Below are 13,692 nucleotides of genomic sequence, written 5' to 3'. Positions count from 1 at the left end.
TTAATTTTCCCGTTAAAAAGTGTCTGGAATGACAAAATTGACTACAAAACGTATAGAGCTTATTTAGGCCTATGATTTCAATAGAGTTTATAGAAATTTCAATGCATGCACCGTACAGTATGATTACAGTATAAAATATATTGAGTGGGTGTTGAAATAAGAAATACGGTATCTTATAAAATGCACGATTTTCACAGTGTTTGATTATTAGATTAATTTTTAATATAATATATTAAAACTTTTGTATTAAGAAAAATAGACTATTCAAATCACATATAGGGTTACAATTTATCAATGATTCTAGAAATACTGTGAATAAAAGTAGCCTACATGAAAAAGTTTTCTAGTCTAGATGAATATAATATGGAATGGTATGAAGCGTAAATAGATTATTAAAATGAATGAAATGCTAGTCGCTAGTGAAATAAGATAGATGGTATATAAAAGTGTTCAAGTCAAACTAAGCTGAATAGTGATTGTGGACATATTATATTGATGGGAACTAGAACAACCCATTCATTAACCATGGATTGAATCGCTCTGATATCCTTGCCAACTCTTGAAATTATAATGTGTCATGCTATTTCACTTCTCCATTGATTCAAATCTTCCCTCTGTACCCTCTCTCTCTACCCTTTATACTCTCACGATACTACAGTACAATGCAATTTCTCTAATATTCCAATTCCTCAACAATTAATGTATTCTTATAAATCTATGTTCTTCTTCTTTTCCCTTTACATGTATTCCAAGTATTTTTTATGCAAAAAGAGGCATGCCTCAACATGAAAATTCCATTAAAAAGTTTTGCTTTCTCTTTTCTCATGTCGCTACAGCGTCTTTCTCTCAAATCGTTACTCCTCTTTCTCTTATGTATTTTTTCCCCTCACATTCTCACCTCCTCTAACTCATTTTCTCTCTTACTCCGTATTTCCACTCTCCATCCTTTCTCTCTTTCTCTCTATGTTATTTTCAGTTTCATTCGTACTTTCTTGCGCATTTCAAAACACATCGTCAACAAAGTTGAGGGAGTTTTTAGAGAAGTATATTCGACCGAGAGCCGAAACGGTGTCAGTATTCATACGACCGCGGGGTAATAAGGAATTTTTGTGTTATCTCTCTCATTTTGGCGCCAAACCCATCCTCTTCAGACGCGTTTTAAAACTGTGGTGACATCTTTACAAACATGTTAATACCCCCGGATGGCTTGCAAGGCCTCAGGGTGGCTTGGGCTGATAGGGAGGGTCTGGCTCATGATTTTCTACTCTATTTGACGGCTCATCAAGGTGTGTGCTTGAAACATTTTGAAAATTCAGTTACAGAATAAAGTGGTTGAAAAATTATGAGTTCCAGTGTTAAAATTATGGAGCTGATTGAATGTAAAAAAGACAAAAAGTTCAAAGAGAATAAAATTGTAAAAATTAAGTTCACAAGAAATGTATCACATATTATAATATAAATTATTCTTGTTTGGTGTTACTGTTCCGGATAATATCAGTGTGCTGTTCATTTTCGCACTATACCAATATTATGAAATTTTCTTGTTTCTTTCAACTTTTATCATACACTAATCTAATTTAACTTCTAGGAAATCATTCACAATTGAATTCGAGATCAAATTAGAAGTTTTTTGCTGATTTCTAGGTCTATTCTAATTTTTTGAATCTATATCTAACTATAAAGTAGTGTTGGAGGAATTAATGTTTTTTGGAAGTGACATGTATGCTTTGTATTTTTGTTCGAATAAATAACTTTTGTATTGTCCAGTCAGTAAGGTGTAAAAAGGGATGTTTGATGACATTAAATGTGCGACGGTTTTGGTTTTTAGAGTAGTTAGAAGGTAAACATTCTAAAAGTGTTCTAACCTGATAAACATACTAAAAGTCCTTCAACCTAGTAAACAAACTAAGATTCGTCTAACCTGGTTACTGGGTAACCTGGGCATACTGTGGGAGGAGGAGAAGGTACCATTTTTTTCATCTCTGTATCTCGGAAATGTTTGACCCCAGAAAAAATGCTTCAAATACAAATTGAAGCATACTGAATTTTGGCCACAACTTGTTCATTGGGAGGAATATGGTCTCCCAAGTCATACTGTAGATGAAAGGTAATTGTGTAGGGAGTAAAGCTTTATTGTGCGTTAGGCAGTAATCCGTTCCCGTAGCACACCATATTCACTATTCAATGTTAGATGACAAACTATACGACGAGTACAATAAATACCATAGGCCTACCTATATTAGACTTGATAGACTTGATTAGATTTTCCATAGCAGGTAGCACACTTCTTTCATAAACTCTCACACTGCTTTTTTCTCTGTTATTATTCACAATGGGAAAGTCTCCCAGATATTTGACGTCACTATTTCTGAGAAGAAACGAATACTACATGTAGCTATTTGTTGGTTCTAATTACGAATTATGAGTTTCATACATCATTGTGAGCCTTCCATATTGCAGTTATTATTGAAAAATATTATTTTAAGTTCATACGGAATAACGGAATATTACTCCAAGGGGGAAATTCTTGAACTTGAAACTATTTAGAATTGGAAGCCTACTTCACGGTTATAATCTCCGTAGTTATTTGTCGGAAGTCTACTGAATAATTTTTCAATAATTATTATTCAAAGCCTGAATTGAAATTTGATGGGATGAAATCTGAGCCATTCACTCAGAAGCGTGTTGTATATAAATTGCGGATGTAAAAACTTATTTTCGTTTCGGCAATAGGACAGATTCGGTTCCACTTGCCAGAGTTCAAACATGCGTTACTCTGCTCGCTGGGCTTTGGCTGCTGGAACACTCCCCACTTACTAAGAAGAAATATTTTTTGATACTAATATTAGAATACCCACGGTACCTGCTATTCAATTCGTTCTGAGTACGTGGTTCGTACATAGTTTTTGTATGATTATGTGTAAAAGCCGGGCAAAAACTGTTTTTGTGTATAATAGTCAAGTTTGAATATGATAAAAACCAAATCTATTCGTTTCATGAATAAAGGATGTTATTGAGAATTTCAAACTTAGAATGATTCAAGTAAAATAATTTGTTTTGAAAAATATTTACGGTAGGCCTATTGTAATAACAGTTACTAGTAGAAAGTGGATGAATTAAATTGGAAATGGCAAATCTGTGTAGAACTAGTCGAAGTCATTTAGAAGAATTTGAAATAAGAATATGTATGATATGTCTTTATTGAAGAATTTTCAAATGTGATCGGGAGTAGAAAAATATCATAAAACTGAGCTATCACTTGGAAAAATCCGTACGGTATCGTTGAACCAACGAGCAATCACTCAGTAATAAATTCCGACAAATCAAAAATTGACTATTTTCACAACTCTGATGCATTTCATCGAATAGCTTCTAGAATTCAAAACATGATTTGTTTGACAAAAGGAGAGTGAGAATGCATCTTCGAGGAAGATGAAATTGATGTGTAATTTTATTAAATTAATTTAATTGAGGTCGATTATCGAAGGAAACTTCTCAAGAATATAGAGAGAAATTCCAGGAATAGATGAACATGTTTCTGTATATCTTGTTCGAATGAAACTCAAAGATGGGGGAGTAGCCTATACTCCAAAAATAGATTTTCTCAAAGTTAAATTCTATGTTTACTCTTTCATTGTAAACTCCAGTTATTGGAGAAGTTTAGGCCTACTGTATTAGTGAAAGTATTAGTATATTGAGACTAGTCAGTTTAGTGGATAAAATTGAGATGATTAATTTTCTAATAAAAGCATGTAGGCCCATAACATAATAAATTATATTTCTATGTTTCATATAGTTACAAATAATTACATCCTCACCATTCAATACTGACTCAAATTGAAGGGGAAGGTTAAGGCCATGTTTATAAATAGTCGTTGTACTCTATTACTCAGTATTCTGTACGCTTCTAGCCCTTGCAATGGTTTTTCATTACCGTATAGCTTACCTATGATGGATAAGGGAAAATATCTTTCGAAATACTCTGATAGAAGTTACAATATAATTACAACTAAAATTCGCCATTGTTACGTATATATGAATCGTGAACCTGGAATTGTAGGAGGTATTTTGAGGTGGAAGCTTTTCATAATTGTTCTGGCTCGATTCCATTGAGCTCTGAAAATAACCTCTTTATTGTACTGGTGAAAAGACGACCGATGGACATTATGCCAAACGCATGTCGCACAACATGTCCCGCAACATGTGGCCACATTCCACATTGCACTGTCAATCAACGTGTCATAATATATTGAGAAACTTCCCGACTGATTCCGAGGGAGAGCAGGTCTGAATTCTGATCGTCTCTCGTTACGAATCAGTGACTTATTTTTATGAATAATGCCAACACCTCTCTGCTACTTATTTATAGAATAGCCACTTGTCTGACTCACCGATGTGTGATATTTGGAATGTGTTTTCTGTCTCTCTCTCTCTCACTCTCTCGTCTCCTTCAACATCTCTGAGTTCAAGGGATGTGTACTCTATATGAAATGCTCTCTAGACGTCTATGTAAGCCTAAGCAGCTATGAAAACATAGACTTACTTGATGTTTTAATTTTGTCCTAGGCTCTGTGCTATTGCTGCTGGAACATTTGCATAATTTGAGTGATAATAATAATAATAATAATATCGAGTGATATGGCTGGCTCAGGTCTGGTGTCAGATTTGAGTAAAATTGGATTATACAGTATTGAAATAGTGTTTGATACCGCCTTTTTCAAACTCATCAATCAATTCCTTTTCTTTTGGATATTACCTTTAAAACTAAAGACCTTTTCATCTCTCATCATCCTTCTCTTTATAATCAACCCAAAATACAAAAAAACTCACATATGCATCGTACTCAGCATCTTTTAAATTAGTTTTAAAGTAAGTAAGAGTATTTCATTTTTATTGTACATTGCGTGAGTTTCCACGATTGCTTCAATAAATCAAAGACGAAAAAGCAGTTTGACAGGGATGCATTGAATGATTTGAAACACAACGTACCTAATAGTATATCACATTTCACAATCATGGCGTAACTTAAAAGCTTGAAATACTCATAAAAAGCACTGTTTTAATATCATTTACCGGTATCAACTTCTTTTTTATTTCCCATTGTCCCATTTGAATTGGTTCAGCACTTCCGTCGCATAAATCATAACAATATTATTTTGTCTTTCCTAGTGAAAGATTGTTTATAAGGGATGATTAATCAAAACCATTTTGAAATTCCATATGAATAAACCTCAAAAATATTCACTGCTATTAGGGCTGAAAAGAAAGATTGTTATTCGTAAATGAATTGAAACAAATCTTGATAATTTATAACGTAAATATAAAAGGAACCGCAAGGTTTCTGCCAACCAGCCCAACGGCTGTTAACCAAAGAAGAAAGGAGGAGCCATCATCCAACGATGGTTTTTCAGAAATCGATTGTTATAGTTATAGTTCAGCTCTCCATCACCTTGTAGGCAGGCATTTATAGCTCTCTATGTATAAATGTTTGAAATAAAATAAAGGCAGTAAGTTTAATTCATTTCAATTCACAAATTCACTGACTAATCAATCGATGCTTGTGAACTTCAATCATGAAATGGTTTGGATGGTGTTTTGTTGCAGATGTTCCGGGAGCGATTTCGAGTGAGCCGGAGATCGCTGACAGTGGCCGGACCTGGATGACCATCACATGGGGCAAGCCCACGCACAGGGGCGCCGCGCCCATCCTCGCCTACAAGGTGGAGGCATGGCAGGTCGGCGAACATGGAGGGGCCAGGTGGTCAGAGGTCAGCATATTTCACGCTTCTTCATTTTTATTATTTTATATTTTTTATTCTCTGTTATTCTTCCTTATTCATTTTTCATTTTTATAAATTATATTTTTGAAATGTAAAATATATTTTTCTTTTTATGTGGAAATTGATAGCATGTTTTGAATACCGTATTCACAGAAATAGGATCTATATTGTACCACAGTTGGCGAGTAGGCCTGCAATATTTACTTACTAAATAACATTGCATTGAAGTATCGTGTGCAACTAGTCTGCAACTCCATAATGTCTCTTCAAAGATATAAATATATGATGTACTCAAATAGACATGAAATATACATTAATAAAAATGGAATTTACATTAAAAAATTAAAATCTCATATTTGCGGAAGTATGATCCATGTCACATTTAACTCACTTAACTAAGAGGAAAAAATGACAATAGTATATCTAAGACCATTTATCACAAATAAAAAATTGTTCACGTCGTTCTCACTGTTGATGAATAATTCAGTTTCAGATAGCTTTCAATACTATCAGTTGAATTTATTGAGAATTTAAAATTTCTATTTACATCGTATTTATATTTTTTTCCTGAGGATGTTGCTGACATGAGCTCTAGGCTTGGGTAATGAGATGATAGATGAGTGGAACTACAGTTGGCTTCCAAGCGATTTTTAAATTCATAAATGTTATTTAGAAGAGTTCGGCTCTTTAAATGGCAACCCTTCCAACGGAAGTAGCAGGCGCATGGATCATATGTCATATCCATAGCTCATCAGCGCGACTAAAAAACCAAATCGCTTCCAGAATTTTGTTGATTTCGAAGAATTCTCTCAAACGAATAAAAATCTCATTATGCATGTTTTCAAGAATTTGAACATATTATCACAGTGTATATATTCACCTATAACTGTAGCAAATTATCAGAGTCGCATCTGACATCCAGCGATGTTATATTTATTCACAAATGAATTATTCAGTCTCCTTTCTCTGGTTAAATCATAGCGTGGCTTGAAATGTGTCTTATAACACCTCTAAACGTGGCCATATAATTTTATCATTCACGGTTCATTTCAATAATCTGTAGAACTCCTCCATAATTTTGATTCGGCTCTGATATTTATAGACTATAATTATTGGCCTGATCAAGCATGGAGTATAATTTTACATTATCATGCTGATGCATTTTGAAGAATTTAGGTGGGTATAGTTCAACTATATTGCCAGACATTGAGTTAAGCATCAAATCGCCCACTTTTCAAAATTTGATTGGTCATTTAATTAATAAACTATAATTTTTATTGAGAATTTTATTTTGTTTCAATGAGAACAAAGTAATTATGAAGCTCTAATTGGAATTGCAGATTGTGTATGATACATTATTATCAAACTAACTGAACAAAATAAGTTATTGCATCAGTATAAATTTACAGTCCATGTATAGTTTACGGTATATTTTCACATAATACTGGTTATCAGCCGCATCACATATATAGCCTATTTATACTGTACTGTATACTATTCCATATTTATGAGCCCAAGAACAGAACAGTAGTCACACAATTTTAATGATGAAGGTTTGATATCATGACAGTGATTTGTACTATAATTAGAGTACATTACATGTTCACATTATTATTATTATTACAGAGAGAATAGAAAAAAAACATGTTACACCATAAGTTCTATTTTTTACTGTTTCATACGAGTAAAACGTTTTTGGATTTTGTACATAATTTTCGTTTTGTGAATTAATTTAGAAATAAATTAAGTCTTTTTTGTTTTATAAACTCTTGATGTGCTGTCTGATAAGCATGATGATTTTGAAATGAATGCCCTGATCTAACGGTGGGAAACAAGGAGAATGCAAAAAAGGCGTGCTTCTTAGATTATTTATTATTTTTGAATGCTATAATGCTTTGATATTGAGAGAAATTTTAAATAAATGTTCTTTAGTTATTAAAATGAACCGTATTCCTTGTATTATCTTTCATATTTCAATCATCATCCTCAATCACGTTTCCAGCATTTCAGGTTTGCAATCATAGGCTTGCATCTTAGGATCGAATTTTAACAATCGTGTATTATTTTTCTTCATTCAGATTAGAAGATTTTGATCATTATAAAAAATATACTGATTTTCTCTAAAATTACAAATTTTCAATCTTGCATCTTGAATTGTATAAATACCGTATCCATAATCATAAATTTCGTGCTTATAGCTATTGAATATGTTTGACCTCATTACAACATCAATTTTATTAATTAGGTAATATTTTATACATTTGTGAGTTATCTGATGGATTAATTATATCATAAATCTCATACTACCTTCTTCTACTAATTGCAGCATTATGAACTAAAAATAGTACGGATTAGTGAAATTTTTTTAATAACATTCTTTGAAATCTATTCATTCATATTCAGCTAGTGAACATTCCCAAAATGGGAAGAGGAAGAGAATAGGTATTTGTTTTTTCTACCCAACAATGCAGCAGAAGAAAATCAACTATCAACTCAGGTCTTGGATCATATATTAGTTTGGTATTGGTGTTGAAACATATAAGCAAACGTCTACCTGATTTCCAAATTACACTCCAAGAATAATAATGTATTATGTATAATACGTACACTGTCGTGAATAAATTGAAGGTTCTCCGTAAAGTGTGTTCTAGTTTATGAACTACATTAATCAAATGTATATTTCTAGTTTGAATAGCATTGACAGAATCTAATCAAGAATAAGGTTGATTTGTGGATGAAGGTGAATTGTTAATTGGATTTTATGATTCATAGATTACAATCGAAGAAATTATTCTACTTGCAAAATTTAAGAAGATAAGGTGATGATGATGCATTAGAATTAATTAAAAATTTCAAATACTGATGAGATGGAGTTTTACCATTCTTTGTTCGATATTGAGTTCTTAGTCTCGTTTACATGGCAATAACAACAAATTAAAGAACAGTAATTATCTCAATTTCTGTATCGATTATAAACAGAATTAATATGCTAAGTGTCCGATTGGGAATTGAAAGGTGTTGAGTTCTATTCCAACTAATGTCGAGTCCTTCAAGACAGATAGTTTTATAAGCCTAGTAGCCTACTAACTTTCATCGATTTCTCTTCTTTTTTTTGGTCAATATTCGTAGTTGCGGAAGTCATGTTAAATTATTGATACCATATCATTTGGAATATCCTCCAAATAGTTAATATGTATTCAATATGAAATTCTTGCAATCTCAATCTCACGGCTTCTTCTATCATAACTAACATAGACAATTCAACCTCCAAGTTGTGTTAATTGTGATTATCGTGATATGATTGATATTGACATGATTGTACTATAATATTAGTATTTTTTCAATAGTCTGAGCTATGATACTGAATATTCATAAATCTAGATTGAATATTTAAATTTAGATACCTTACGCTTTTTCAGGCTTGTAATTTTTTTATAATGATAATGGACTGCAATCTAACTCTGTCTGTTGAACTTAGTTCAACTCCAACTTCAAAAACTTCAAGATTTAATGATTCAATAATTATTCCAGCCAATAAAATAAATGAAATAAATTATAGACTATGCCAGAAATACAAAAAAAAATACAGTCAACAAAAACACAATACAACATTGAATCTCACACTAAAGGGCTTTTCTAACCGATACCTCTTTTACAACTCCAATTGAGCAAAGATCATCAACTTTCACACACATGAAATTATATATTTCCAAACAATCATCAATAATAATTTATTATTATTACTACTCTAGAACATGGTACGCCATAGTGGAGTAGGTCAATTACCACACAGAAAATACTAAACATGAAGAAGACACATTATAAGAAATTTCTGAAACTACAGTAACTATTGTATGTAATAATTGAAAACTACCTATGTAATATTTTCTGTAATTGATGTAGTAGTTTTATTTTATTTTGAGTAATTATCGTTTATTTATAAAAACACTTCACTTACCTACATGGGCTACTTTTGAACAAATTAATAAAAACAATATAAAAATCTAGTAGTACCCTTATTTAAAAAATAGTTGAACCATTTTAAATTTTCTAAAAATAAAGGGTACTTCTAGATTTTTATATTGTTTTTACGTTTATTCATTTATTTATTTATCTATTAATTAATCAATTTATTTATTTATTCATTTATTCATTTATTCATTTATTCATTTATTCTTTATTCATTTATTCATTTATTCATTTATTCATTTATTCATTTATTCATTTATTCATTTATTCATTTATTCATTTATTCATTTATCATTTATTCATTTATTCATTTATTCATTTATTCATTTATTCATTTATTCATTTATTCATTTATTCATTTATTCATTATTCATTTATTCATTTATTCATATATTCATTTATTCATTTATTCATTTATTCATTTATTCATTTATTCATTTATTCATTTATTCATTTATTCATTTATTCATTTATTCATTTATTCATTTATTCATTTATTCATTTATTCATTTATTCATTTATTCATTTATTCATTTATTCATTTATTCATTTATTCATTATTCATTTATTCATGTATTCATTCATTCATTTATTCATTTATTCATTTATTCATTTATTCATTTATTCATTTATTCATTTATCATTTATTCATTTATTCATTTATTCATTTATTCATTTATTCATTTATTCATTTATTCATTTATTCATTTATTCATTAATTCATTAATTCATTTATTCATTTATTTATTAATTTTAATCATTTATTAATTTTTTCATTTTTTCTTTTTTTTCATTTATTTATTCATGTATTCATTTATTCATTTCAAACGTTTCATAAGCTTTTCCGTGATTTGTTTTGTTCTTTTTACGAACATAAACCCTTCAATTTATTGTAAAAATTATAATATCTCATACACGTATATATTTCCTAACAATAATCGATCAGTTATGTTAGTTTACACTTTTTACTTTCCTTGCCCTATTACCATAGGTAAGGAAAGTATTGCTTTCCGAAAAGAATTAAGGTACCCTAATTTCAAGTTTTCTATACGTTTCAAGGTCCCATGAGTCGAAAAACATGATTTTTAGGTGTTGGTCTCTGTGTGTGTGTGTATGTATGTATGTGTGTATGTGTGTGTATGTCTTATTCCATGTGGATCCGATACTAAGAAATTCAAAAGAATTCAATTCAAGATGGCGGAAAAAATGGCGGATAGTTACTAAAATAACATGTTTTTCACGTTTTTCTCAAAATTGGCTCTAACTGGGAAAATTGCAGGAGCTCTGTAATATTTTTGAGAAAAATGGCAGATAATGACTAAAAAACCACGTTTTTCTCAAAAATGACCAGACCGATTTTTTTCAAATTCATACCCTGTATAGTTATTTATCAGCTCTATCAACTGGCATGAGTCTTTTTCCTGGGAAACCAATGAGGGGTCCACCCCATCCTTGAGAAATGGACTTTGTAACCTCCTTCTCGTGTATGAGGTAGGTAGTAGAGCAGTTTATTAAAAGAACACACAGGCTAGTCGAGATATTTCATTTGTAGAACAGCTTTTTTGACGACTTTAAAAAAATCATCGAATTTCACAATTTACACAAAGGAAAAATTACTCTGAAAACAATTATATATACACATATACAGTAGTCTGATCGTAGTTTCAAATATGTTGCCGCCAATCGTCATTATGTTATTCACCTATATCATTCTCCCCTTCAAGAATAAGGCTTACAGTTGTGTGAGTGTACCACACCAGATTTTTATATTATAATCTCTCAGTTTTCTGATATGGGGACTATTTGGAAAGAAATGGGAGACTAATGGAGAATGAGAAAATTAACTTTCTCAAATGAATAGTTTTCTCCTTTCACTAAATAAGAAATAATTTGTTTGATGTTGACAGTTGGGAGTGACACCAATGAACTCATTCGATGCGTTCGATTTGACGCCTGGTGCGGCGTACCGGTTCCGCGTGACGGCCCGCAACCGCTACGGCTGGGGAGAACCGGTCGTCACCCGCGAACCGCTCACCGTCGTCGTCTGCGACCAAAGGGCGCCCGAAATCGTCACCGATCTGCCAGGCTCGTTCAAGGCGCTCGTCGACACCAACCTCACATTGCAGTGCGAGGTAAATTGCTGCTGACGTTACGATTAATTAGTTGTCATCTCAGTACCTTAATCCAACTAATCCTATTTTGAATTGAGGGAAATCTGTCGATTATTAAAAAGAAAAGAGATTATTGGAATAAAATGGATTTCTTATATCAAGACGTGGTGAAGTTTGGGTAGCGATTTCCACTCTACCTTTTAACCACTTAAAAATCTGAGTGGAGTGACCATTAAACGCAATAAGTGTATATATTTTGATTTTAATATTATAAACATATTTCTAAAATTATCTAAACAATGAGGTTATCACTTTGCTCTCACATAAATCTCAGAAATTTCTATGTCTCGCCAAGACATGAAATATAAATATTCAAATCGAATCAACATCTGAAACAACACTCTAGTCATAAAACACTGGACAATCTTAGTTAAAAAGTAATATTATGTTCAACGTTAATTTTAAATTGAAACTTTAGTACATGAAAGAAATAAATAAGGATTGGAATATCAATTCAACTTATAAACTACTACTACACTGTATGGTGGTTTTGATCCAACATGACATTTTAACTGCTGTATTATTCAGTATTTTTAATTTCTTTCGCTTTTTTTTAATAAAGTGTAGTAAATTGTTTATTATGTATTTATGTATCTACTTATTGATGGGGATCTCTTAATGCGAAGTTCTTATCCTGATTTACATTATGCCTCCATTTCCATGATTATGCATATAACCTTACAGTTGGATAACTTGAACCATTTGCAATATCAATATTTAATTTTGTAGGTGCGAGGTGATCCTCCACCCGACATCCGCTGGTTCCACGACGGCAAGGAGGTGGCGATGGCCCGCCGCGCCTGCGACCGGCTGCTGGTGAGTCGCCGAGACAGCGTGTGCAGTCTGCTCATCAGGGACCTGCAGCCGCGCGACTCCGGTCGCTACGTGTGTGAGGCCGCCAGCAAACTGGGACGCGCTTCTACCTTCGCGCGACTCCTCGTTGTACACGACGCCAAACTGCTCAAGGCTGCTGATCGGCTCAGAAGGTCGAGATGATTGGGAGTTTTGATTCATGGTGTAGAGTGTAGAGTTTCCATTGTATTTGAACGGTTTCGAGAATGAATTGTCAGCCTACAATAGTAGTACTAAAGCTGGTCACTAACGTAACGTTTCTCATGTACGATTTGACTGTACAGCCGAAAGCCTAAACGTTAGTGGCAGCATAGAGAAACGAAATACTAATGTATTACTAGAGTATAGAGTATTATAAAGTAATACTGGATAATACTAGAGAAACGGATATTCGTTTGTCTCTGGTGGCAGTTACTTGCGACGAAGGTGTGCACTGTAGTTTGTAAGCTGTAGTTGCAGCTCATCTGTTATAGAACACTGTTCGGCTGTCAGACGAAAACATCCGATGAAACGTTAAGTTAGTGGCTGGTCTAAGTTGCATCACGAATGTTGTAAAACCAGTATAAAGTAGAAATTCTTCCCGTTCTTTTGATAACAATGACCAGATGATTAGTACAAATCATGATTCTGAGAGATGTGATATTCGAAAGGAAACATCTTTTTGCGAGTTTGTCAAAAACGTTGAATCTCCTTTCGACCCTCCAACCCTATCCAGCAAAAAAGAATATCGGGGATGAAATTGTACCATTAGATCTGCGGTTTGATTGAAAATTATTTGAGAGAGTCTCAATTTTACACAATCTTACAACTTTGATTGTTTGTTGGTTAGAGAATCAAATCTTAAATTTTGTTGGTCGGACTTTGGACGACGATATAGATGTTTTGAGGAAGGTCTCGATTAAACCTACTTTCTTTAAAAA

The 13,692-nt window shown here is 32.4% G+C and overlaps 1 protein-coding gene across 1 annotated transcript in view; it reads left to right on the top strand.

The window, feature by feature from the left end:
• The window catches only part of LOC111049935 (muscle M-line assembly protein unc-89), a 316,788-nt gene that overhangs the window by 122,151 nt on the left and 180,945 nt on the right, over positions 1-13,692 (top strand). The window contains 3 exon segments of the mRNA XM_039431390.1: positions 5,605-5,768; positions 11,657-11,881; positions 12,650-12,906. Of these exon segments, the coding sequence (XP_039287324.1) occupies positions 5,605-5,768; positions 11,657-11,881; positions 12,650-12,906 (646 nt within the window).

This window comes from Nilaparvata lugens, chromosome 6 (genome assembly GCF_014356525.2).
Source record: "Nilaparvata lugens isolate BPH chromosome 6, ASM1435652v1, whole genome shotgun sequence".
Taxonomy (NCBI): domain Eukaryota; kingdom Metazoa; phylum Arthropoda; class Insecta; order Hemiptera; family Delphacidae; genus Nilaparvata; species Nilaparvata lugens.
Note: the sequence above shows the minus strand (reverse complement) of the source record. Positions and strands in the feature narration are given on the sequence as shown.